At 38.8% G+C, this 27,951-nt stretch overlaps 2 protein-coding genes across 3 annotated transcripts in view; one reads left to right on the top strand and one right to left on the bottom strand.

Moving 5' to 3' along the window:
- Nucleotides 1-18,313, bottom strand: part of fars2 (phenylalanyl-tRNA synthetase 2, mitochondrial) — a 165,393-nt gene extending 147,080 nt beyond the window's left edge. Inside the window, exon 1 of one of the 2 annotated variants that reach the window (XM_053493643.1) lies at nt 18,296-18,313. The gene's annotated coding sequence lies outside the window, so the exon portion shown is untranslated. Of the gene's footprint in view, nt 1-7,163; nt 7,184-18,295 lie in introns of those variants that run through there. The other variant, XM_053493644.1, reaches the window with a different exon arrangement.
- A 209-nt stretch (nt 18,314-18,522) lies between these two features.
- Nucleotides 18,523-27,951, top strand: part of LOC128519833 (LYR motif-containing protein 4B) — a 51,182-nt gene continuing 41,753 nt past the window's right edge. Inside the window, exon 1 of the mRNA XM_053493726.1 lies at nt 18,523-18,631. Within this exon, the coding sequence (XP_053349701.1) occupies nt 18,546-18,631 (86 nt within the window). The 5' untranslated portion in view covers nt 18,523-18,545. The remainder of the gene's footprint in view (nt 18,632-27,951) is intronic.

Here is a 27,951-nt window from a genome sequence, read left to right as displayed (position 1 = left end):
ATATCCTTTTCCTGCTTTATAAAGTTCAACTACCTTATTACTCAGGTCTATTGGCAGTTCTTTTTGTCTTCCCCGTGGTGCAGTATCCAGCCAAGTCAGTGCATCACCTCATGAGCTGAGAAACTCACTGACTGTTTAGTGCACAGACACTAATTAAAAATACAATGAGTCACAGGTGTGGAAACTTCCCCCTTAATAGCCATTTAAACCTGTGTATGTGTGCGTCAACCTGTGTGTTTATAATGTGGCCAAACATTCAAGGATATCTAAACTTTTGATCAGGGTTGTTTGGTTGGTTTCAGTTATCATTCAGAGTCAAACAACTATCTGATAACTACAGGTAGTGCCCGACTTATGAACATTCGAGTTATGAATTTCCACAGATACAAACAGACCGTGGTTCTACGAACATGTGAACAGAAGTAATGTACAAAACATACATACTGAAGTGCACCAGATACCAATATTTACAATTATATAAATATTTTCTGTGTGTAAGTGAATGTATAAATGTCTAAAGCCTGGTATATTGTGTGTGTAATATGTGTTTTTCTTTTTTCAACAAAACAGCTGACAGTTCAATACAGAGGAAAACAGCTCTGAGACAAAATGGCATTCAGGATTCTCCTCGTGATTTAAAAGCACAGGGACAACACTGTTACATCTGACTGAACAAAATCCGACTTACGAACGTGCTAACAGAACGGAACCCGTTCGCAAGTCGGGGACTACATGTAATGACTTCACATGACCACGATCCTTAAATAAATAAAAAGAAATGTTTGCATTACCAGTTAAATTTTCCAAATAAAAGGCAATGTTTAACAATTTTTTTCAGGATATGCAAACTTTTGAGCAGAACTGTACAGTATATTATACAATTCTTTTTCAAATTTGTGCCAGAAATCTTTATGTAGGAAATACAGATGCAAGCAAAGAACTGAAGATTTGTGTGTAATAGAGCAACATCCAATCACGTTACCTAAACTGTGGCAATTGGGGGAAACAGAAGGGGGCGTGGTCAGGAACATCAGTGTCTCATGTACACATTACGTCATTACAGTTAAAACGAATAATAATAAATATATACCGACAGCTGTTTAAGATGTAGTTGTTATTACTATTATTATTATTGAAGTTATTATGAGATGACACTCTTAAAGCTGCAAACACCACATTTTCCCACAGACCTTCTCCAGGTTACTGACCAGAGCTTTTATTGTACAAATAAAATCTAACCATGAAAAGAACAGGGAGGCTCAAGTCCATCACATGCTTCCTTTGAGACACAAGCTTTACATGCACCGTTAGACACACGTGATTGACTAGTGCCGCTGTGATTTATGTGAGAGCTGCCGGGTTACAGATGGCTTTAACGGGATTCGAACTAGCGATCTTCTAGTGACAGAACAAACGAGCTTCTGTAGTGCCATTCGGGAATGTGTGTGTGATCGGCACTGAATGTATTATATCCGAGGTGGGTCGACCGCTCACGGGACACGGCCAATCAAGCTGAAAAAAACAAACAGCCGATGTCGATCGCATCACAGGGACGATCGACCCGTGCATCTCTAACATCTGCCATATAAGTCTTTGTGTTTTTTCATGTTCAGTATCATAGAACAAATTGTAATCAACACATTACAACCAGTCACAATAGAACAGACAATAATATTAATGATGAGCAGGTTCACATCATATTGCACCAGAGTTGCTTGATTACATCATACACCAATGGCCGGTGGAATGGTCTTATTACACACAGATTTATTACACACAGAGTGTGTTTTATGCAGTTTATCTCTTCCCGATTATGCAATCTTTTGTCGGTTGATTCATTAAAGTGCCCATATTGTCAAGGGTTAAGATAAAATAAAAGCAGAAAAATTATTGCTTGATGCATCCGCCACACTTCGATGCGCCCACCGGCCGGCCTCGACCCAAGAGAGTAGGACACACACACACACACATCTTGTGTCTGACGTTCTGTTTATCATCAGCAAAGAGAGCACATTTAAGTTTTTGACCAGGTGGCCTGTGTCACGTACATTAAAAAAACAGTCAGTCATAGAGAGACCCGGAGACAGACAAACAATATAGGAAGTGCATTTGCATTTTCCAGTTAAACAAAAGAGTTCCAGCGTACGTAAGCTATTTGTATGTATATTCGCCTGGATACGGGCTATAGGAAATGTTACCAAATAAGGAATCAGGAAGTGCATTGAGGTGGTTGTTTATAGACATAGAGGTATAAGAAAGTTCATGTGATATTACAAAACCTTACAAAACATGAAATAGTCTAAAATTTATAAATTCTTTTAAAATAGACTACAGAACATACAAACCTCTTGCACAAATACTCATGTTTTGCAAGAGCATTACATCATCTTGATTTGAGTTTATGGGCAGTTGGTACAATACCATCACCTAGAGGTTAGAGCAGACTATAATCGCTTTCCATGAGACATGACAAGTTTCACCTACAAGTTACAGCATTTTAAGAATTATTTACGTTTTTTTTTTTTTTAATACTAAGAACTAGACCTGCGAGACTGAACTGTATTGAAAATCGCAACACACAAAAATCTAATTGAACCAAACTTACAGTCTACCCATGATTTACAGCCCTGAAATAATCCAGACGGTTATTACACAGGCAAGAACATTACTGCTGGCTCTGTGAGGCCTATCAAATGTCACAATACAGTAAAATTAGATGAAACACAGTTCAGTTCGTTTTAACGTCTAATGCAATTAGATTGTGTGTAAGGCGACTAGTTAATTCTTCCAGCAGTATCCTAACGAATCTCAGTCTGTTCCTGTTTCTACACACACACACACACATATGCGCACAAGCACACACCCTACAGGCCATTTGTTATGATATATCCCACCTGTGCCAGGGCTTTGAGCCTGAAAAAGAGCCTTCATTTATCACAATGCGAGGATCTAGCCTGGGTGGCCGTACTGTTTCACAAAAACATTGGAATTTAATTCAAAGGCAGTCACACCATTATGATTCTGTTTTAAATAAAAGACAAGACACAAAGACCCATAGTCGAGAGCCATACTTTAAAATGTTTCAACTGTACCAGCATTTTTTCCCAGGCTTGGAACTTTACAAAGAATATTGCATTGTTGGGGAATTGACTTCAAACCATAACTCTCAGCTGCAATAAAAGCAATAGTATCTGTCAACAGATTTACAGGCTGTGCTCAAACCCCCGTGGCAGATAAACTCTTCTTTTTTCGTTAAAAGAACTTATACTTTTTAATAAACACTCAGGACTGAGGAGAAAAGCAGGATTTTGAAATGAGTAGTACTGGATGTTGTATGTATTGTTCAGGGCATTTTTTCCCCCCATGAACCTATTCACCTCCAATAATATATCAAATGTACTCTCATTAAAAAAAAAAAAAAAAAAACTCGTTATCAACACAAATTCCTGCTAATTACCCGTCATGTTTATACAGATGTAGTTAAACCATTCGGCCTGATACAGATACATACAAATCCACATGCTGACAGCGTGCGGTTTCATCATTAGTTCATTTCTAATGCGCCGGTGTACAAGTAGCTAACTAATAAAAAATGTTTGGCTGTCCAATTACCTACAGCGCGCACAGTTTAATGACAAGCTGCCCATACGGTGTAATACAAACCCTAAAAAGAAAGATTGCCTGTGACTGGCCTTAATGAACCGCAGCACAGTAGAACAATCAGACCGAAACACTGATGACAACTGACAAACCAGATTAACACACCAGTCCAGTTAATTAGCACAAACAAAAAGGCAATTATGAGAATGGGAAGGGAGGCTGATACACAGAAGACTCATCTGTCTCTCAGTAAAACAACACACGGGTGCCGCTGCACTTCATCTAAAATAAAACGCATGCGGTTATATGTTAAGGTTAAGCCTGAGGAAATATATTGTATGGATTCTATCAGGGATGATTTTAAGATTCAAGAAAAATCCAGATTTTAGATTAAACTTTTTTTTTTAGATATTGCTAACCAACTTTAGCAAATAATTTTCCTCCTATCACACAGGACGCTGTGCTGTGGGAATAGTTTAGAGAGCACCACCTGCAGGATCATAGAGGAACCGCAGCGTTTTACCGCCTCAAACGCAAACATATATAAAAAATGTATTTACAAGTGTGGCGATACATGAATTACCACACAAAAGAATCGCAATAGATCACCAAGTCGATTTTCCATTAATTTATTGCAGCACTACTAGAGGAAAACTCTCTTACGTTTATATGTTTATTAGTCATGTATGTATGGTGGAGAATTGAGTGCTTATATCTGTTATATTTTAAGTCGGGCTGTCAATATTAATGCGGTAACGCATGTGAATATATATATATATATATATATATATATATATATATATATATATATATTTTTTTTTTTTTTTTTTAACAAACATTTTGCATATGGCCAAGTTACACCCCAATGGCCTCCCATAACATGACTCAGGAAACACCACCAGGTGTGCTGAATGGCAAGTTTCAATATAAAAAGCTTCTAGACCGAAGTTTAGATAAATCCAAAGCTGCGTGTTTGGGCTACCTTCAAGGTGAACTATTTTTACAAAAATACATTAGATGTAGGAGTGATGGCTCAGGTGGCTAAACCTCTAGGTTATTGATTTTCAGATCTAAGGATCCAGGTTTGAGCCCTGCCATTGGTGGTTTGCCACACCCCCATATTACCCAGTCACTGCACGCAGTGTCGGTCCCTTTCAAAAGTTTTTATTTTAACATTTGTTAAATGTTTTGGATATTATAAAACTGCATAATGTTTTTCCTTTAACCAGTTTCTTATGCATTTCTTTATTCCAACATTGCACGTTTATAATACTAATAAGTAAATCTAAGTATTTAAAAATTGAGATTAATCGCGATTAATCACAGAATATGACTGCGATTAACTAGATAAAACTTTTAATCCATTGACAACACTAATTTTAAGTGTAACCAAATGTCAGTTAGGGTAGTATGCGATGTGCTGTACTAGGAAAAAGATTTTATAGAGAAGAATTAAAAATGTATAATTTGAAGAGATTATATTCATAACACATTCCAAGATAAATAAAACACGTCGTGGCATGCTGTTACAGGAAAATAATCGACTTCAGGATGATAACAGTAACTAGGGCTGCATCACACTTCTCCGTCGTTAAGCAAGTTCTCACGCTTTTTATTCCTTACATACAGTTAAAGGATATAAAATCTGCATTGAAGTGCTTAAAGATATCGTAATGGACAAACAATGCTCGACTCAGAGCACTCTCTCTCTCGCTCCTACGCCTTTTTAACAGGAAGTGAATAAAGAGATGGCAGGGGGGAATTTCCCACGTTTCATCAGCGAGGAGGCCTGCATGGCGGCTGTGCTGGCCTATATTGGCAGGTACCGCCTAATACAGAAGACCAGCAGGGCCAGGAAGAGCTTTAAGTGAGCAGATGGAAGAGTCCTGCAGTGTTACAGGCCTAGAGTTGAGAGTTTGCCATATACTACAGAGCTAGCGCTAGCAACGTATTAGCAAACAGCCGTGGACAAACGGCATCACGGTGTGTGATATTATGTATGAAAATGCAATCGTATGGTTTCCAATGAGGACGGGGAAGAAACGGAAGAAAGGGTCGAAAAGGATGCTCAGATTCCATCTATAGTACCAGTTGGACACACCTTTCAATCCAGTGTTTTTAGTTGTGTGATTTATTTTACTTTCAGGAACAATACTGGATTGTTTTAATACTATGAAATAACACACGTGGCATTAGGTAATTAAGTAACAACAACGACACCAGTCAGTTGTTATTTTAAGACATGAAGGTCAGCTGTTCACAAGTTCTTAAAGGTTCTTGATGAAACTGGCTGTCATGAAGACCATCCCAGAAAAGAAAGGCCAAAACTCACCTCTACCGCAGAGAAGTTCATTTAGAGTTACCAGCCTTAGAAATCACCAATTAACAAACAGCACCTCAGATTAGAGTCGTTATTATAAGACCATGGAATTAGAAGGTCTCCAGAAGTTGTCCAAACTTTTGACTGGGATAGTAGGTGCAAATTCGAAAGTACAGTATGTGAAACATCACAGGGCCTATGTCTACTTATTGCAAAACTTAAATACTAAGCATTCCAAGCACAGTTACATTTACATTTAGCTTAATATACATTTACATTTAGGTATTTGGCAGACGCTCCTATCCAGAGCAAAAGTCCTTTAAAGTTTCTGACATTGGATAGATCCTTAAACTGGGTTACTAGGTTAAAAAGCCTATGACCTGGACAACACCTCCTGTTGGCCCCCTGAGCGACCACTCACACGTCTTACGCAGTTCTTCATGGAGCAATTTGAGTATTGCCACACTGACTTTAAAATTTAGTTTTACAAATTAATTTCTAATTAAAATACGTTTTCATCAGAGCTAGCAAAATTTTGCAGTTTCTCTATAATCCTGCAGGGTGTGCGATTCACAAATTGTCAGGGAGCACAGCACATTTCGTTCTTTTGATCAGAAATAAAATAAAATGTTACATTTTTGATAAACAGACCCCAACACTTCTACATACACAAATTTAGGCTCAATTCCAGTAATGAAAATATTATAATGCAGCTAAGGACATATTATAATAAACAGAATGAGTAGCTCACCTCTCATATCTTCTGGTCCAAATCGTTCGACCCCTATACTGTAGACGCTATGCAGTGCATTACACAGGAAACATTTGAGCGGTTCTTCTCATGAGTCTTATAGTCCGAGTCTTTTAAATCTATTGCACTATGGGGGTCATGTTACAAAAGAATGAACGATTCGGACCAAAAGACTCATTATATAACCTATTTTTTGCAAAGCAGGTTTTGCCATCCTTTGTGCATGCGCGTCCAGTAGAAAATGAACGAATCACTCTCTGAGACTACTCATTCTTCTGAGTCATGTTAAAGACTCGTTCACAGCATTGTAATACAAATGGTATCGCCATCTGGGTATCATGATATTATTGTATCTGATGATACCTGGAGATTGACAATATATATTATATTAAGACAATATGTTCAAGCAGAAAATGGTAAAAAAAATATGTGGACACCTGGTTCTGTCCAACCTGCTGCCAGGTTAATGAAGAATGTCTGGGTATGACGTACCTTTACAATTTCTCTTTACAAGAAACCTGTTCCACTTTAACAATGCCCCGTGCCCAAAAGCAAGCTCCATGGTTTGCCAAGGTTGATCTGGAAGATCTCCAGTATCCTGCACAGAGCCCAGACCTCACCCTTCCCAGAAGAGTGCAAGATATTCTAAGAATAAAGAAGCAACTGAATTGGGAATGTAATGCTTTAAAAATCTTTATTAAAAAGCCCAAACAAGCACAAACATCATGTGTTTGTACGTTTTGGGTGGAGACCTAAAAGTACAATATATATTTTAAAAAAAGACGAAATATTAAAAACAATTAGCTTATAAAAGTAGCCAGATAAAGTGAATGACGCTAATCATTATAAAAGTCATTATTCTAGGCTGAGAAAGGTCCAGGTTAAGTTCCAGCTGTGAAGCATTGAGCAATTTGATCCTTTCCAACCGCAGGACACCTTCAGCAATTTCCAACAATTAGCGCTGTGGCCGATTTGTCTCGGAGACAGCCAAACAAATGGTGCAACTCCAATACGAAGTCATTACCAAGAAAATGCTGGCTAATGCGTTTACTTTTACCATGTTACACCTACAAGGGAAAAAAACATGTTTATCAAGGCTCCGGGCTACAAGATTAGCCACTTGGGAGCTTAATATCCACCACAGAGTGTAACAAAGCAAATAATAAATTAATGTAATTCACTGAGGATCAAACCGCCTCGATGCGAAAGTGGTAAGAAAAAATAAAAAGTGTGTATAGATATGTGGTAAGTGTTAGGCGTGTAACCTTAAGCAAGCAGGAACAGCGTCTTCTTTTAGTACCTTAGTTCGGTTAAATGACAGGCTTAAAATATGCTCAGCCTGAGGAGCTTTTTAGCTTTTCTGATTTACTGGTTTATTTGCAGCAGTGGGAAACTTTATCTTTCTCTTCATTAGTATTTTCAGTTCATTATGGCTTCATCTACAGGACACGGTCTCAGCCGAGATCAGCCGGTAGCCTCCGGTTTTAATTGGACACGTCGCACATGGTTTCGCCAGCTATTCTTATTACCGCTTCTTATTAACTTTTCTCACTTGTTCATTTGTTTGCTGAATCAGTGGGCTCTCCTTCCTGGTCATTAGAAGAACAAAGCATTAAGACGTTCTCTAAGAGCGGCCGCCGAGTTGAGCTAAAAAGCACTCCGGAATTAAAAAATAATAGTAGTAATGAGAATAATACTACAGGATATACAGTGCATGTGCACAAATCTCTTTATCCTAAATGAGTGTGCTGCATACGGCTCCCACTTACAGCAAGAAGCTTTGAGCTTTTCGGCACACCGATACACCACCGCGCTGATAGACTGAGCCACGAGAGGGAAGGTGAAGATGGACTGGTTTAATTTGAGCTAAGAAACCCCGGTTTGCGCTAACACGGGCACTGCATTCCCCCAGTGCCTCGTAGGGAGTTGTTTCTGCTTCTGCCGACGTGCAAAAAGAATCTGGCCTTGTCGAGGGACAGATAGGCCACACAGCTGTGCGAGACGCTGACACTAATGGCTGAGAGATTGACATGTCTCGGCGATCTACAAGTCTTTGCTTATTTCCCCCGAGTGCATTCAGAGAGAGGTCTGGGTCATCATGGAACAATTTTTAGCCACTTCTACCTTAAACACTAGATTTCCCTTTGAGCGAACGAAACAACAATATTAGTACCACAGAGGAAAGAAAGAAAATCAATACATTGTTCAATGAAAGAAATTATGACACAAAATCGTACTGGTCTAGAATGTGAACAGACATCTTCATCCCTTATCTTGACTTAAAGAAGACAGTAGGAGTTTGTGTTCTGGATGTGGCTGACTGCCTGAATTTGACCTAAATCCTTCCAGCCTTCCTATGGAACGACCGGTAATTCATCTTATAGGGGACAACAAACTATGAGAGGACATGGTAAATGTTTGTCCTTGATAGAATTTTAAGCCGCAGAGTTACTAAGGTACCCATGACTGCACTGAAACAACGGCACCTTTGAAGAAAAAGGTTAAAAGGCTGTAGCAGTGCGGGAGATGAATCTGTTTATCTCGGACAACGCAACTTCACATTTCCGTGAATTCCTCAAAATGAGGCAAAAGCAAGTGTTATTAGAGAGGTTTCTTGTTAAAGCCGCACAAAAAAGGAAAAGATTCCAGCAGAGAGCAGTGATGAGAGTGTGTGTGAAAGTCGTCCTACACAATAATCCTCCACCTCCTCTCTTCTTTCTCGTCTCACACCAGCCATGATTCTTTTCAAAAGTAAAGTACAGGTTAATTTGTATTATTTTTACTTTAGCTTTTGTATCAATCATTTTATATATGAATATCTTTAAGTTGGGAAAGGAAACATCCGAGTTTCCTTATTTCTTATGTTGAAATTTACCATATACAAGTGCAGGAGCCCTTTCGGACCAAATTATGCTCGCAATCCAAGGTTTAACTGTACATATGAGAAAGACACTCCAGTATTCCAGTGCAGTACCAGATGAGTAGTTGGACAAATCATCCAGTCTAGTTTTGTCCTGAGCTCCGGCTACTGGTTGTGATTAATGGGCTCCAACATTCCATTGTAGATGTCAATCTCTGGGAACCTGGTCAGCCGGGTGACTGACAGCATGGCACTCAGGAGTGACGCAGGACAGCCACAGGACAACCATGGTGAGATCAACCCAAATCATGGACCACTGTTCCACTGATAAATATACACTACTCTGTGTCAGTGTCACTCGTACATTTCCAACATATCGGTCAACCTGTGTTGTCAGTCATACAAGGATTCAGTAAACGAGTGTTTACTTTTCAAAAATCTGAATCTTTGCACTTGATAGTTTATTTTCAGATTATGATGAACTAAATGAGATTTTTCCATTAAAGGCAAATTCACATAATTGATGATGCGGTTACTGCAAGATGGAGTTATGATGAAGATGAAGTGTTTTCCAAATTGTGGACCCATGATGGTACTACACATGTACTGCTAAAGCACACTCTCATACTACTCAGTTACTGCATGCAGTGCCAGTCCCATTCAAGAGATTTTAATTTAACATTTGTTAAATGTGAATGTTTTAGATATTATTAAACTGCATAATCTGTTTTCTTTAACCAGTTTGTCATACATTTCCTTATTCCAACATTGCACTTATATAATACATGTTAATATATAAGCATTTTAAAATTAAGATAAATCAGAGCCTATGACTTGTGATGAACATTTTTAAGTGACTGACAGCACTAGCATATACATTACATGTATAATATTAATGAAACGTAATCAGAACTAATAAAACAAAGTTTCATCGTTTTAAAGTTTTGTCATTTATCTGACCTATTTTTAAACCAGAGCTGTCAATCATAAGTCATAATCATAATAGTGTCAAGAGGAAAGCTGTTTGTAGGGCATCATCGTGAACATTTTTATAGTCTGGTGTAATTCGCACAAAAATAATAATAAAAGTTGTTCTTATGTTCGTGGAAGTTGAAAAGGTAAAAATCTTCAGCTTGCAAAATTGTTAAACTTTCCACCAATGTAATATGAAATGTATTATGTTTAAGAGATTATTACATTAAAGGCAGCAGATTGGTTTTAGGTTTATTGTTCCATTGTGTTTCTTGGCTGTTATTACGTTGGCGGGTGCTACATATCTTGTAACACATCTTGTACTCATACATCTTGTACAAACAGTCTTTGAAAAATATCATATGTGATGTACACTACTGTCATTTGCACTAACATGCACACCCACTTTATGTACTTTGGTGTGGGGAATGTTTCTGAATACTTTTTAAACTTTGGCATCTAATCCTCAAAACATACTTTTTCTATTTTTAAAGAAATCATGGACTCCAATTCCACGAGTCATCTGTGTCACTTAAAGGCAGCACTTTATTTTGGACCTAATGCCTCACTAACTGCAAGACAAATCGCACCTACATCCTCGTAACAAGGACGGCAATGGAAATCAATAAGTGGCTTTCATGCTTAACTGCTCATCCTCTCGCCTCTTCCACACACACACCCACTCTCAAGCAACAAACCCACGCTATAGCCAGGAGACATGGATCAACTGTCTCCCTGCACACTTACAAAATACTAGTTAGAGTCGTCAGATTTAACAACAAAGAGTGTGTGTACAGTATAGAGAGAGAGAGACAGAGAGAGAATAAAGAAATGCAATGTGAACTGTTTTAAGTCTGTGATGTTTAGTGATGGAAATAACCAGGGACCACTCACTCACTCACTCATCAACTATACTGCCTTATTCTGTATACAGGGTCACAGTGGGGCCTGGAGCCTATCCCAGAGGACTAAGATCACGAGGCGGGGAACACCCTGGATGGGGTGCTAATCCATCGTAGGGCACACATATTCACACACTATTTGGCAGTTTGGGAATGTCATTTAGGCTAATCTGCATGTCTTTGGACTGTAGGAGGAAACCGGAGTACCCGGAGGGAACCCACCAAGCACGGGGAGAACCAGGGTACTCCATGCACACAGACCATGATAGTATCACGATACCTACTGTACAGTAGGGGGTGATTAGATTTTTAGTTTTTATAATTTATAATGTTTTTATTTCTTATTTAACTTATATTGAAAAATTCTATTTTGCAATTTATTTCATTGTAGAGAAATCTCTCTCTTTAGGTCACGGCCAGTTGTATAGGCATTTCACTGAACGTGATACTCTGTACAGTTGTGTTTACAAATAAAACTTCTATAAATATCCCAATTCGATATTTACTTCTTCCTGATTTTTGTTACAATTTTAAAACCTTGACTCGTTAAACAAAAAAATTTTGTCATAACTCTACATCTTTATACTTCTAACGCGTTATTCAACAGCTTTGTAACTGAACTGAACTGGAGTAATTAAATGTAGCCCGTTCCTTACACAGTTATTAGTTTAACATTACAAAATAGCTTTAAATACAAGAGGTAAAAAATGTAACTTAACTGCAAAATACATTAAACAAACTTAAAAAGTTTTGACTAAGCGGCATGTATCTACATAATTATGTGATATTCGTAAATAATTACGAAATTAATTTGCTTCTACCACAAGGGATGTTGTGTTGCCTGCCAATGTGTAAATAGTTTAAAGTGTGCCACCTGTAGGATTATAATGGAACGGCAACAAAGCACATATAAATAAAAAATTCGGTTTGGAATCAATGTGTCAATACATGATTTGTAACAAATCATTCACACAAAAAAAATTGCGTATACATCGTGACATCGCTACATTGATTTTTCTAGTGATCTTCATTAAAAAACAACATGGCTTTGTTCCTATGTTACGTTGGCAATATTCCTACTATTAAAATACAATACTTTATAACTGTGAAATAAAGCAATGCAATGAGGAGATTCTAAAGGCCAGCCATTCATCATGTAGCTTTTGATTTTAGAGAAGATCATGTCTGACAAGCTCTAGAACGCATTTAGTTACTGTACTGCTGCTGAGTATAGCCATATCAGAAAATAGAAATTTCTGCACTCTGGTTATATAAAAACCTGTTGTGGCCGCACTGTCTTATCACTTGTGATTTGTACAAAAGAAGAGCATTTGGATATCTGTAAACAAAACTTCAAGGGACAGTATTTTGAACATTATCAGGAAAAAAGTTCAGCAATCAACAGGGCTCATTTCAGTGAGATGCTTATTAATGAGCTGTAGCCAAAACTTCAGATTAAACGCAGAGGACTGCTATCTATGGGCTCTGTGATCTTGCATGACTTGCATCTGTCGACACTGTCAATTTTCATGTGGTTGGTCCCTTGAAAGCAGCCCTACCAGGACGAAGGTTCACTTCTGACGAGAAGTGCAGACAATGGTGACTGCTCATGGCTTGCAGCTCAGCCTAAGATATTTTTTAATGAGGGAATACAAAAGCTTGTCAACAAATTGACAAAGTTTATTTAAAAGCAAGAAGTTTCAAATGATACATTTGTCTTTTCTGAAAGTTAATTAAAATAAATTCTACAGCCAGAGTGTGGATAATTTTTGACTTACCCATATGCACAGTATAGCCATTCTGCTCAATATAAACAAACTAAATTTATAACTGTGCATCATCATCATCTTCATCTTTATGAAATTCCTATGCAGTACATGTTTAATATAATGACAGAACAACAACAGTCCTAATATAGAACCTTGTGGGATGCCTTATTATGAATAATGCTGAATCTCTCTTTAATCAAACTAAAGTGTGATTTTCTACCAAGTACACTTTAAACCTGTAAGGAACTTGTTTTAAATAGAACATACTGCTTATAAATAATAATAAAGCAGCTCCACTTTTAAAAGCAGAACATCAACAGAATTCCCCACAGAACCTAATTACCATTAAAATGTACAATCTGTACAAAAATGTGTTTTTTAATTCCCGGGGAAACTAGGTCACCTTCTTAACATGGACAAAATGCGATCTCAGATTAAATTGTAGACTGTTCTGGCTAGCATGCATGCATATGCATCGTGTGAAGTCATCATCATTTTCTTTAGTCGTCTCTTGATCCAACTAAATCCGAACCAAATGTCCGGAAATAGCAAACAAACGATCTCCAGTCGGCGGCATTATCATTCATTATTTAGCAAGTGTATTTTTTCCTAGTCTCTGACATCTTAACTCGGGTCATCATCTCTCCAGCTAATTGGGCCTCTAAATGAGCAATCAATTGGCTCTATTGACCTCTTTCACAGCTCACTGCTCTGACCCACCGCTGCTCCTGACCTTTCCAGTCAAAGGCAGCGCTTCTGCAAACAGGACGCGTCTGTGACCTTTCTCCGGCAGAAGCCGGAGAGAGCGCACAGCCTTTAAATCTCTCCACCTCCATCTCACCGAGCGCATCTCATGACAATCATGTATCATGAACACGACACCGATTTCCACAGGTCAAAGCACAATCCGTTCATTGAGCGGCACTGGCACCGGTAAAGAGACACGGTGCTCATAGGACAGCGATTGAAAGGCAGCTCTGTGTTTTTCATAAAGCTGATAAGGCTTGGCCTTGTCTGGGAAATGAAGAGTACAGTGGGGAAAAGAAAAGATAAAAAATCACAAAGTGGACTGACGCAGGGCAAATTAGTGTGTATGCTAATTCTGAATTATTCTAAAATGGACACGGGACATCCAGCGAGACATCCGGAGAAGCTAATAGGCATGTTTTAGTATTAAACTTTCAGATCTCAAGAGTCATATAACCTTTTGTCAATGGTTAACATTTTTTTTTTTACATTTGCTCATTTATGGACTAATGTAAGTCACTTTGTTAGAATCGTGTACAACTGGGACAGAATACAACCGAGCAGATGGTTAGGGGTCTTGATCTCAGCTTTGGATTTCAAAACCTTTCTTAATGCCTAGTCTCTGTATTCTTGCATAAAATGATGACAGTAAGGACAGACCGTGTGTAGCTCAGATCCAAACATAATCCAAAGTTCAAAGTTTTGAAGAAACAGAAATTCTAGCCACACTAAACTGTCCATAGGTCTGAATGGAAAAGTGTGTAAGTGTGAGATAGACTAGCATCTCATCATTCTGCATTAACATTACACACCAAGTGTTCCTAGCATAGTCTCCAGACAACATAGTCTCCAGATCCAGAATGACCAGAATAACTAAAGAGGGGGGGGGGGGTAGTGTAGCCTATTTCAGGAAACTTAAGGTGTGAAGCAGAGTACACCCTGCATGGGGGGTGGGCGGCAATTTGGGAACACCAGTTAGCCTACTCTGCCTGTTTTTGGCCTGTGAAAGGAAGCCGGAGTACTCGGAGTAAACTCATCAAGCACGGCAAGAACATGCAAACTCTATGCACACAGGCCCGAGGCGGGAATCGAACCCGGACCCTGGAGGTGCAAGGCCACAGTGATCCCCACTAAGCCACAGGGCCGCCATAAACAAAGATGAAATAGTTAATCAGCTACTAAAAAATAACTACAGAAATGTTCTCCCTAGACACATCTTCCCGAACAGAAGCTTTGTACACCAGGTTCTTCACACAACACTTGCTGGAGAATAAAATTAAAGCTTAAATTTTCATTAGTCTACAAAAGTGGTTATTAAGGCTGACATTCAAATGTCCGAATCTCAGACTTGAAATTTCAACAGATTCAACACATTTATAGTTTAATCCTCTTCTTATTTGAGTGGTCGGTTTTTCACCTGCTCTTTTTTTTTGCACACAAAACCCAGACTTTCAGCTCTATGTTTGTTTCTTTCTTTTCCTTCCTTAAATATGGGGGGTGTAGGGGTTTGCAAGGGATTTATTAATACAGTACAAGTGTGCCTTGAAATGCACACTACATGTTTGCTTTGTTACGTCTCTCTTTAAAAACAATGAACAAATATTGTTATTTAAAAGAAGTCAGATTCCGATTTCTAGTAAGAGGATGTGTGATAAGCTTTATGAAAGACTAACTTTTATTAAACTCATGTATAACTTATAAGCAACGTCCATTCATGTTTAACGCAGTCTGAGACAAAATACGTTCAAACCTAGTGGAAAATAATGGCTCTGTTTAACAGCAATCGGATGCTTAAACCAAAGAAACTTTAACTTAAATCAACTTACATAAAGAAAGCTTCCAAACTAGCACAAAGTAATGGCACTGTTTGCCTGCAAATTGTTGCTGGTAAAACTAAACAGATCCAATTTTTAAACATTACAAAGTTTACAGATGTTTTAGAAGAAAAAAAAATAACTATACAGTAGGTGATGAATCTTGATTGAGTGATTTCCATGCCGAAAACAAACTAAAAAAAGTGTAGTAGTTTTTAAACCTGAATAAACCGATTAAACAAACTGACCTTAAACACAACAGAATATTGCAATACCAAAATGATTAAGAATTTAAATTTCCATAGTGCCCTAACGGACCGCTCACATGTCGTGTCTAAAAAAACATGAGCCGCGCTGCTTTCTCCTTTTTTCCAAAGCAGTCGCGGGCTTTCCCTCCCGGGACGTCTGCCATTGCGTTTCTCTTCCTTCAAGCATGGAGAGAACACAGAATTTCCAACTGATCCAAGAGGACAGAAAGAATGAAGCTGGTTGGTTGCACCATTCTGTAAAGTTGAAATGCGTCAAGTCGCTGCGGCGTGGACGTGCATGGAAAATGTCAATATCAAGAGCGCGCTTGTTGTGAATCTCCATTTTAAATTACAAACTTGAGCACGCCAAAGCTGTGGCACGTGAAGTTTTTACAAGAGAGTAAAAACACACAGCAGCCTAGTTTGAGAAATGGCACAGTCTGACTGTGGTGTCTAAACATTGACACCAAAAAGGTGTATTTGGACCGTGACATCCTCACCGCAGGAGTGTTTCTCCTAAAAATTCTGTGTTCTCTCCATGCTTGAAGGAAGAGAAACACAAGGCAGTGGGATGTGATGTACACTGACAGAAGACTCTAAAGTCTCACTGTTCCGTGCCTGCAAGTTTTGAGGTCTGGGCTAGGTCTGAATTGACTTTTTCACATTAGGGTCCAGGATCATTCCCGTGAACACTTAACCCAGAAGTCTGGTTGATTTTGATCAGTGAGAAAACAATCGTTGTGAGCTCACTGTGGTCTGCTGTAAAAAGTGGTCTCAAGAAAAATACAACGTACTCAGGCACAGATTCTCATATAATATTAATATCAATATCAATAATATTAGGAACAGTGTGAAGATTGTTTAATGGCAGCTCACAGACCAAGTTGGTTTATTCTGGCACCAGCGAGCAAAAATAATGTGAACGCTGGCAAGTGGGGGTGCATGTGGGTTGGGGGTGGCAATCGTTCCTCGGCATGGTTTAAATCAGTCACGCTTATTGTAAAAACGTCTGGTTTGAGGCAGAGGTTCTTTGTCGTTGTTGATTTAATTGTTGTTAATCTGCCTTAAGGGTGGAACAGGTTTATCTCAGGAAAAGGGCGTCTCCAAAAAGTGTTTATCAGATACCTCTCCAAATGTGTATGTTTAATTGTATAAGGAATATACAATAGAGGGTTAAAGAAAACTGTAATTTTTGGTATGGTATAGCTCAAGATGTATTGGTATGCTAAAGCATTAAGACTGCCCTTCACTAGGGATTAAGGGCCCTACAGAAGCACATTGCATAAAAAAAAATTAAAGGAAAAATCATAGAAATTCTCTTATAATTATGACTCAATATCTCATTAAGTCATGATTACGAGATAGTCATAATTATGAGATAATTTCTTTTAATAATTATGACTTACTAACTTATTATTATGACTTATCGCATAATTGAAGAAAGCCACTTCGAGAAGGTCAGAATGTCCTTTCCTTCTGAACAGTCCTAATACTAATGATAATGCCATGCAAATGATGCAGTGACATTAATATCTCTTTACCGCTTTATCCTGTTTTTAGGGTCGTGGGGACCTGGAGCCTATCCCAGGAGGCTAAGGGCACGAGGCAGGGTACACCCTGGACAGTGTGCCAATCCATTGCAGAGCACATAGACATTCACAGTCATTCACACACTATCGGGCAATTGGAACGCCAATTAGCCTAACCTGCATATCTTTGGACTGTGGAAGGAAACCCCCCAAGCACAGCGAGAACATGCAAACTCCATGCACACTGAGACAGGAAACAATTCTGGCCGGAAATCGAACCCGGACCCAGAAGATGCAAGGCGACAGTTCTAACCACTGTACCACCATGCCGCCAATTAAAGCAAACTGTATGTGAAAATTATATGTATGTATTAATTATTGAGATAATGACATTTATGGGTTAGTAAGTTATAATAATGAGATATTAAGTCACAATTATGAATAGAAATGAATGCAATGCACTTTAGTAGAACCCTGATTGAAAAACCTGAATTTAATAATTAACAGGTTTGGCCAAATACTTTGTCTTTATAGAGTATACCTTCACTGTGGAGTGTGCCTGATACACCTGATGCACTGCATTCACTGTATCTCTGATCAGCACAGAAGCATGCTAAGGACACTTCAAACACAAACATTTACCCAACAACAGAGCAAAAAAAGCTATTTACAGGATTGCTACATCAATAACTAAACCATCTTCTTCTTAGGATCAAAGTTATGAAGTATAAAACACTTTAAACCCCTCTCTTTATGCACTGGATCTGAATCTATGACACTTACCTCTTATAGAGTCGAGCTGGGTGTTTTTCAGACATCCAGTCACCCGCCTGAAGTTTATTATAAACATTTTCATAATTAATATTTTGTTACTCTATTTACAATACAATTTCATTCTAGCTTTGTTATTATAACGTTTTATAAAAATTAATTTTCCTTTTTAGTAAAAAAGTATTTAATATAAACAGTAATCATTTTGTTCAGGCACTGCGCTAGAGGGCTATCCGGGGTCCTGATCTGACAGTGAGACAAGATGGCGGCGCCCAGCAGAACGCAGGTGTTATCGCTGTATCGGATGCTTTTAAGGGAAAGCTACAAATTCCCTTCGTATAATTACAGGTAATGGTGAAAAACTATATTACAGTGTTTTTGTTGCCGTGACAGGTAGTGAAATAAGTGACTGTTTGTGCACAAACGGATAGCACGAGATCATTTGGTGATAAGGGTATGAAGCTGTTGGTGGATTAAAGTGGTAGGATTCAAATTAATAATATGTTCAAAACTGATTTTTATCATTAATCAGAGGGGACTGGTTAGTGTTTCTGAAAGCACAATATGCACTGACATTTAGAATCCCAGTGGTCCTAATGCACGCTCATATTGTGACGTCATTGGTAAACTACAAGGTCACGTGACAGATCATAGCCACCGTAGTGTTTTTTGTTTTTTGTAGATATGTGTAGTTGCTGTTACTTAGGAGTTGATCAGACTGCCAGACCTGATCTAATCTTTGGCAAATCAAGATTGGAATCCGTTTCGATTGCATTCATTTAGTCAGTCGTCAAGTTTAGAACAGTCAAAAATCTGACTTTCGCAAATCCAAACTAAACCACTACAGAGAGATTTTGAAATCAGATTCAAATACGATTCCTAAAGACATATCTCAGTCTGAAAGCACTAACCGATTAAATCATATTACAAATGATTGTGTGACATTTGGCTCTAACGCCACGTCATACAATGCAGAAGTTACCACGATCAATGGAAATATGACCTGTTGTTATACGTCACACAACACTAGGTTAAAATTCAAAATAAAGTATAACAAAATAGGCTAAAATCTGACAAACCTGTAGTGCTTGACAGAAATACAGCTGCAGCTCCAACAACAACAACAAAAACTTGTGATGTACCGTGCTTCTTTTTTTTGTGGCAATTTACATATCAACTTGTGATTCATAATTTATATATGTTTGCATTTGAGGTGCTATTATGTTGGAATTTCTTTATGATTAGGTAGTGTGAATTTCAGACATTAGCAGGCAGCACGGCATCCTGTGTGGTGGGAAAGAATAATTTGCTAAGATTGTTTGGAATTGTAACAAAATCTAAAGAAAAAATAATTATATTGGGAATTTATAAAATCTCAATACAGATGGAATTGGCATCTCTAATCTTACCGTTCGATTCACATCACTAATAGTTACAAAGTGCAGGTGGAGTTCTATTTCCTCTGAAGATAATCCTCTGAAACAAGGCTTGCATGATCTTTAGGCATGACCTTTTAAGGAAATGGGAATCTTTAGGGTGTCCATGTGAAACCTTTTACAACAGTTTTTTAAACAAAACCTGACGTCAGAAAAAGATTGGAATTACATCTAGTAAGGATATTGTAGAAACGGTGTCATTGATGTGGCATTTAGTTTTAAGTAGTCTTCTTTTTGGAGATTGATAGTAAAATATGAGCATATGACCTTCAGCAGAGCTTAAGTTAAAAGATAAACTTGGATCTCTATTTGGCGAGTGTGAGAATCCATCTAGTTGAAACCCTTTTTTTATGCATCCAGATAGAGATTAAATTAAAACATCAAGCGCCTCGCAAGCAAAGTCCTGCAGAATCTCACACGTTGAATTAGTTCATGAATTCGGCGTCTTGTCAAATGTTTAAAAATCCATTTTCGTGCGTTCCACTAAGTCGACACTCTGATGCGAGACGAAAGCGTGGAAAATGAAGGAACCGGCAATTAAGTACTCCACGCACGCAGCGTGAACCCGGTGAGAACTCAAACTAGCCGCTGTTTGTCGAGATTCTCATGGAGAAGACGATTAATCAGAGCTGGAGTGAGATGAGAGATGAACATGCTGAGGCAGAGATAGCTCTGTATAACCTGTGGCTTATGAAATAGTCTGGCGCGGCAGGCGAGCGGGGTTTATTACTGTGTGCGGTGCTGCTTTGTGCGCATAAAACAGAGTCTGTATCCTGTCTGTGTGCGTATGTATGTGTGTGTATGTGCGTTCTTGCAGAAGATAACTGCTGAAGCTGCATGTTGTGGTTGGCAAATAGCCTGTATCGATGTTGAGCTGCAGAAACATGGGAGGTGTTGGTCATATTTCCACCTGGGGGAGTGCGATTTTTAACGTGTGTGTGTGAAAACAAAGGTAATGTTATCATGGAGAGTAACAGTAATCTAATGTGAAAGCACATTGGCATGGTTTAGAAAGGCTTATTGATCTGGGAATTGATTGATTGCAGTTAAGAATTTAACTGACTGAAAATGTAATAGTTCATCGATGGGGTTTATTTTCTGCCCCATGGTAACCATGGCAACCCGGCTGTAATCTAACGTTAGCTAGATTACAAATCCTTACTAAAAGTGTTTTAAAACACTTTGGCTAAAACCGAGCAGAATGAACCGTAATATGGTGCACATGTGGAGGGGCGGGGCTATTCACATACATGTCTCATGAGAGAGAGAGAGAGAAGGAGACAGGGGCTGAGTGAATCAATGATCTGCACACAGTTAAATGAACGATTTTAACAATTTATTGTAGGTAAGAAGAATGTATTGTAAGAAGAATAGACAGTGCACCAATATTTACAATTATATACAATATTTTTAGTGTGTAAATGAATGTATAAAATGTCTAAAGTCTGGTATATTGTGTGGAAGGGTTCGAGAAAGGAGTCGACCTCACCGGTTTCAATGAATCAGTCCGGGAACATGATGATAGAATATGGCTGTCCTGATGGTGAATAATTCTAATTTAGGAAAATCCTGGAATTCTCAGTCCAATATAGTGAAAAACAGCTCTGAGACAAAGTGGATTCCAGGATTCCCCTTGCGATTTAAAGGTGTAGGGACAACACTGTTACATTTCACATTCATTTCCTTAGGTCCGGTTATGGTTTTTGGCCATATGATGGCAGTTTGGGGAAGGAGACAGAGTATTTAGTCAAATGGATTGGTATGGTATTAGTATATTTGTGTCAAAGGCGTATAAGACTCTCTTTGTTGGACTTACAAACAAATCAGACTTAGGAACGTGTTCTCAAAATGGAACGCGATGCATGTGTAAAAAATGTATACGTTTGAACACATTTACAGCATGTGCTGGAGATTTAACCTAGGACCTTCTGATCAGTATTACAAGTCCTTTCCCACTGCCCCTGCCCTAAATGTACAGGAGATCTTTTTTTTTTCTTATTTTTAACTCACTTAAAAATCCACCATGAAATCTTTATATTTTTTTGCTAAAAACAGCTCATGCATATGCTAAGAGCGAATCAGTATGCAACCTTTAATATTCCGAAGCTCGAGGCCAGAAATCTGCGTAACAGGAGACTGATTGTTTCTTTTATTTTCAGCGTACTAAGACTGAACGATTTTTCTCTGGACGATGAAATACTCCCAAACCCTGTGGAAGAACTCAAACCCCTTTTTTCTCGGCCATGTATTATGAATCACCCTGATTCATAAAAAACTGATTATGTAACAGTTTGGTTCTTAAAGTTTAGGCCTGTGTTGTGTTTGTTTGTTTTTCCGTTGCACCTTGTCAATGGGGAGAAAGGACATTATCAACAGTATTTTTATAAAACTAAGCTTTTTTCTTTTTCCCTCATGAATCTTCAGTTCTGTTTATTTGAAGTGTCATGAAAGCTATTTTCATTTTGCTGAAGTGTCTGTATGCACGTCGGGCTTTTACTGTACTCCAGGAGATGAAACCCGCTGTGGGCTCGGTCTGCTCTCGAAGCCGGCGCATTGTGTCGTAAAATCTGCTAAATTATTCAGAGCCATTATTCACTGGGTGGAAATAACGGGTTTCGAGGAGCCATTGGAGAGCGTGATATACCTTCAGATGATGGATTGTTTACCTTCATGCTTGGAGCCTCAAGCATCAGCCGGCAACAGGATGTGAACAGAATATCTTAGATTTCTAAGGAGAGCTAGCGAGAGAGAGAGAGAAAGAAATAGTAATGATGCAGTGCTAGCGTAAAAAGGAGAGATGGGGTGAATGGGAGACAGAAGGAGATACGTAACAGATGGAAAGCCAACGAAAGGGAGGTTTTTCTGAATTCTGTTTCAGGTTAAGGAGCTGACTGATCTTCAGAGACGCGACTGAGACGTAAACAGAGATGCAGAGACTCTGGGGAGAAGGATGGGCTTCAGCGATGTTGCGTATACTGCTGAATCATGGAAGTAGGGCAGCTCTTACGTAAAAACCCTCCCCTCCTCCTCCCCTGAGCCGCGTGCTTCTGTACTCGAGATGTCTGCGCTGCCTAAATAACTCATCAGGAAAGAAATCCTGCACACAGAACACACTCGCATGCTTTTACGGATTTCAACGGAAATCAGATTGGTTCGAACGCTGCACAAGACTGTGCGTGTGTGTCTGTAACGCTTGGTTTGAAGGGGATTTGTGACTCGATCAGATCTGGTCCACATTTTCCTCCACGTCTACCAACGTGAAAGGATGTTAGTGTTGTGTCTATAATGACATACAAACATGTTATACGTACTTATCAAGCACAAGCGTGTACAGATCAATCCCACCCCCGAGTGAGGTTTGAGAGACATAAACATCAGGCAGGGATATTGCAGATAGTTCTGATGAAGCCTGCATCTGGCACGGGGCGGAAGATGGAGAAGGGCATCAGGACCTGAAGTCCTCTACCTCTCCACCCCCACCCCCACCCCCGCTGGGAGCTGAAGCAGCAGTATGTTGATTCTCATTGCCCTTCGAAAATTTCCTCCCTTCGTTTCTCCCGTCTGCTGTTTCTATTTATCCGTCATCTGAGGCCTTAATGACTTCAGTGGTTTTAATAGAGTTTATGTTTCTATCTGTTCCCCGCTGGTTTCCCCCCATGATCCTGAAGGTCTAGCCATGATCAAGTTTGAAGGTGTGTGTGTGTGTGTGTGTGTGTGTGTGTGTGTGTGTGTGTGTGTGTGCACGCATGCACCAGGTCGCATTCTGGGATTGTGGCGCCCTCCACACCTTTCCCCTCCTCTCATCTCTTCACCTTTTCCATCTTCATCTCTCCTTCTCTCGTCTCTCTCATTTCTCTCCTCTCTATTTCCATCCTCATTTTTCTCCTCTCCAAGATTCTTTTCTTTCTTTTCTCTCTGTCTTTATTTTCTTCTCTCCTCCCTACTCATGTCCTCTTTTATCTCTTCTCCTATCCCTTTTGTTTTCTTTGCTCTACTCTCCACTCTTCCTTTCTTTTTCTCCTATCTTTCTGTCCTCATTTTTCTCCATTCCACTCTTCTCCTTAATTTTTTCTTTTTTCCCTTTCTGCCTGATTTCATCTCCTTCCCAGTCGTGTCCTTTCTTCCCTCGTCTCTTTTCTCTTCCGTTTTTATTTCTCTTCTCCTATCCTCTCTACTCTTCCTCTTTTTTCTCTCCTCTCCCTTTGTCTTAATTTCTCTCCTTTATATTCTTCTTCTCTGTCCTCTCTTTTCTTCTCCCTTCTGTTCTCATTTCTCCTCTCCTCTATAGTCTTTCTCTTTTTTTCTCCTGTCCCTTTGTATACATTCCTCTCTTCCTCTCTCTTCTCCTGCTCTTTTCTCTCCTCTCTGTTCTTCCCTTTACCTCTTCTCTCCTATCCTTTCGTTTCCCTTTGTCTCTCTTTTACCTACTTTTCTTTCGTTTTCTCTCTTCTTCTAATATGTTCTTTTTTCTTCCCTTTTTTTTAAACTTCTCCTCACATCTTTTATTTCTTCTCCTTCCTTTCTCTTCACCTCTTATATTTTATCTACAATTGTACGACGATTAGTTTCAACCAAGTTACCTGGTTGTACAAGAGGTTTTCCACGAGTGATGATAATACACAGTAACAGCATGGGGATTTTTATCTATACGTATCACTCAGTGTCCCAGGTGTTCCAACAATCATTAATAACATTAACTGTCGGTTACAGCTTAAGTGAAAGTAGGTCAGTACGATCCACAGTACCGAGGAGAGATAACACATCTTAGCATGAAAACACTTCCGATAATGGTATGTCATTTTAAACAACACGTTGTCTCCTTAATAATGGCTTCTAAGTTATTCAGAAGCACCTCTGTGTTGTTTTATTTACTCCTAAGGTGACCTAGAATGCTAAGTAGCGTCTAACACAAGGCTGAATCTCAAATCTCTCTCTAAACCCTGATCAAGGGCTCTACTTGATGTGTGGGACTTGAAGTGGATTGTGCGCCCTAGCCCACTGGATTTTTTATTTAACCCTATTTGGGATTTAATCCCAGAACTCAGAAGTTAACAGAACTGATACCACCTCTAGGGTTTATTCTCCCCACTTTTGGCTACATAGGAATGTAAGAATTTAAAACTACTTTTAATTACACTGTTAATTACACTAAACTGTCATTCACTGTCAACTGTCAACTCTCGCTGTGCTCTCATGCCTACACACAGAATATCAGCCGTGCTGATATTCATCACAACAGCACTTCCTTTTATGTGATATTGCCCTTCGTTTCATGTGATATGGCTGCGCACTTGTGCCTACTACTAGATTATAGTCATCCTGATATTCGTCACAACAGCATTCCTTCTCATGTGATATCGCTAAATAGTAGTTCTAAACTACTTTTTTTCCCCTGTTAATTACACTAACTGTCAATCGCCAAATCTCGCTGCGCTCTTGTGCTTACAACCGAATCATAGCCATGCTGATATTCATCACAACAGCACTCCATCTTGTGTGATATTGCTTAATAGTCTCGGGAAGAATTTAAAACTACTTTTACTCCTGTTAAGTACACTAACTATAGGTCGTCATTTGGCTATATGCTGATATTTGTCACAACGGCACTCCATCTCATTTGATATTGGTTGATTATGTCATTCTTGACTGTGTTGTTATTGTAATTGCTCAAAGGATTATGTTTGGTTTTATTCAAATACTTTTAATACGACAGAAGGAGAGAGAGAGCTATCTTGCAAGTCTCCACTCCTCTCTTTTCTGATCTCGTCCAGTTCTCATCTTCAGCTCCTCTATTCCTTTGCCAATTTTCACACATAACCACAGTACCTCTGACCCGGCCCGGCTCACGTAGCCTTTAAATTCTGTCAGTGGCTAGAATCCGTCTGGTTAATAATACATGCCTTGTGTGTTTCCTGCTGAAGTTCTTTTTAAATATTAAGGAGCTTTAATTGGTATCACATCACACACAGTGATGAACCTCGCATGCTGTTTGTCAGGCCACTGCCCTGCACGTGTAGGGAATTTGTTGTGCTTGTGTAACTGTTCACGGGTTACGCTGCTGAACACGTCGGAGATGAAACAGTTTGATAGCAGATTCGTCTATTTATTCCATACGTGTGATTCACTCCGTGTTCCTCACCACCCCTCAGCTGTTCAGTGAGTAGAAAATGTCAAATCTGTTTGTTAAAGACAAAGCCGAACACGCTTCCTCTAATTCCGTTCGCTGACTAAGAAGCCTGCAGGTCAGTTTCCAAAGAGCACGCCATGCTGTTTATGTGTCCAGCACATGTTGCTCGCCCTGAAGTCAGGCTCTTTGGAAGGCGCGTTACGTCTGTCTGTTTGAGGAAGGGGCTACGTGTCACTGCAGCCGATGAAACAGGATGCATTCCTATGCTGATGATGAACAACTAGGACATGGACTGAGAAGACACATGGTGTGAAATGTAAGCATAATCACCGGATTACATTTTGAAGTCTCATATTTTGCCAATAGAAATATGGTTCCTCCTTTATAGTATCTGGGCGTTCAAGTCAATCCGGGACTTTCTCATGAATGAAGGCGTAAAAATTATTGACATTTACAGAAGTGTTCAAGTACAACGCGGTGATGAGACTTATACAGTAGCCGCAGTAAAACATTTGAACGGTGCAAGCGTTTTAAACAAGAATTTTAGTTTTCTCACATTGACTGAACTCTGTCACTACTGATTTATTTAAAAATGACTTACATTTAATCTTTAATCATTAACGTTAATATGTATTAAAAATTATTTAAACTTTTACAAACGTTTAAGCATTGTAAGCTTAATTTTATAGTAAAACTGTAAGGCTAATAAGTAATTAGTTGCACGGCGGATAACGTTGCTGCACCGGAGCTCCAGGTTGCATCAGGGTCTCTGGTTTTCTCCTGTTGTACCTCCTGGAAATATGGCAGCAGGTGGACTGTAGAGCTGTGTGAATGAATCAGTTATGCAGTTTAATCCAGTCTTTGTTGGTCGATTTAATGAATTGTATTATTGAGTCAGTTTTGGATTCAAAATTGATTCACGTGTTTTAAAATACTTGAGTAAACTTACCAATGGTTAAAATGTCCAAAATTTCTTTTAAATATACCACAGACATTTTAACCCGCTTCCATCTTTTGCAAAATACTCGCGTTTTGCAAGTATCACTTTTAAGTTTATGTGCGGTTTTTGCAATATACCGCCACCTACTTGGCTGGAGTGCGGAGCAGAAGATTGACCCAAAAAACAAAGATTATTGTTTTGTATAAACAAAATAGATAATAGATTTTATGGATGGGAATCACCAGCGACTATTCGATACCGAGGTGTCGGTTCGATTTGTATTGTGATTTTGTTAATAAGGCGGTTTTAATAAGTATCCTGATTGATATTATTAATTTTTTTAGATGTTACAATTATGAAAACAAACTTATAAATAATTTTTCCTATTTTGCTTTTTGCAATCCCTGCTAATGTGTGAATAGTTTTGAGTGCACCATCTGCAGGATTATCGAGGAATGGAACCTCAAATGCAAACATACAGAGGGGCCCAAAAAATTTATACACACTTTAGCAGTTGTTATTTGTGACCTTTTTTTAAACCTCGAATTAAATTATGAAGGCAATGTACAGTATAGTCTTATGTTTCCTGTAACGATGTCAGTAGTCGCACCATTGTTGATGCTGTCATATGACCTAAGAAGAGAGCCAAAGCAAAGAGGCAGGCGGAGGCACGGTTTAATTTCGAGCCATGCGATATAATTTTGAAGTGGTATTGCAAATTTGTACACTGGCTGCACTACAGGAAGAAACTGAAATATCATATGGCGCAATCCCTCTGGACACTCTAGTCAATGTTGTTTATACAGGAGTTCGCCGAAATCAAAGGTGCTTCTGGATGGTGACCACTTTGATCACCTAATGTGATTACGTAACTCTAACATGACAGGTACCCTTGTACGTTTATATAAAAGTAGTAATACAATTTTTATACATGTTTGCATGTTCAAGTGTGTTCAAGTACATTTGGGCCTCTCTGTATAAATGACAAAAATTAATTAAAAAAATGGATTTTGGTGTAAGTGTGGCGATACAGGCAGTCCCTGACTTACGAACGAGTTCTTTTCCAGGAGGACATTCGTAAGTCGGATTTGTTCTTAAGTCAGACAAAGTACGCCTTAGACATAAATATACAGTATAAAGCATATCAATCCACTTGAATACATTT

The sequence above is a fragment of the Clarias gariepinus genome, chromosome 4, assembly GCF_024256425.1.
Source record: "Clarias gariepinus isolate MV-2021 ecotype Netherlands chromosome 4, CGAR_prim_01v2, whole genome shotgun sequence".
Classification (NCBI taxonomy): Eukaryota; Metazoa; Chordata; class Actinopteri; order Siluriformes; family Clariidae; genus Clarias; species Clarias gariepinus.
The sequence above is the reverse complement of the archived record's forward strand: the minus strand, read 5'-3'. Positions and strand labels throughout refer to the sequence as shown.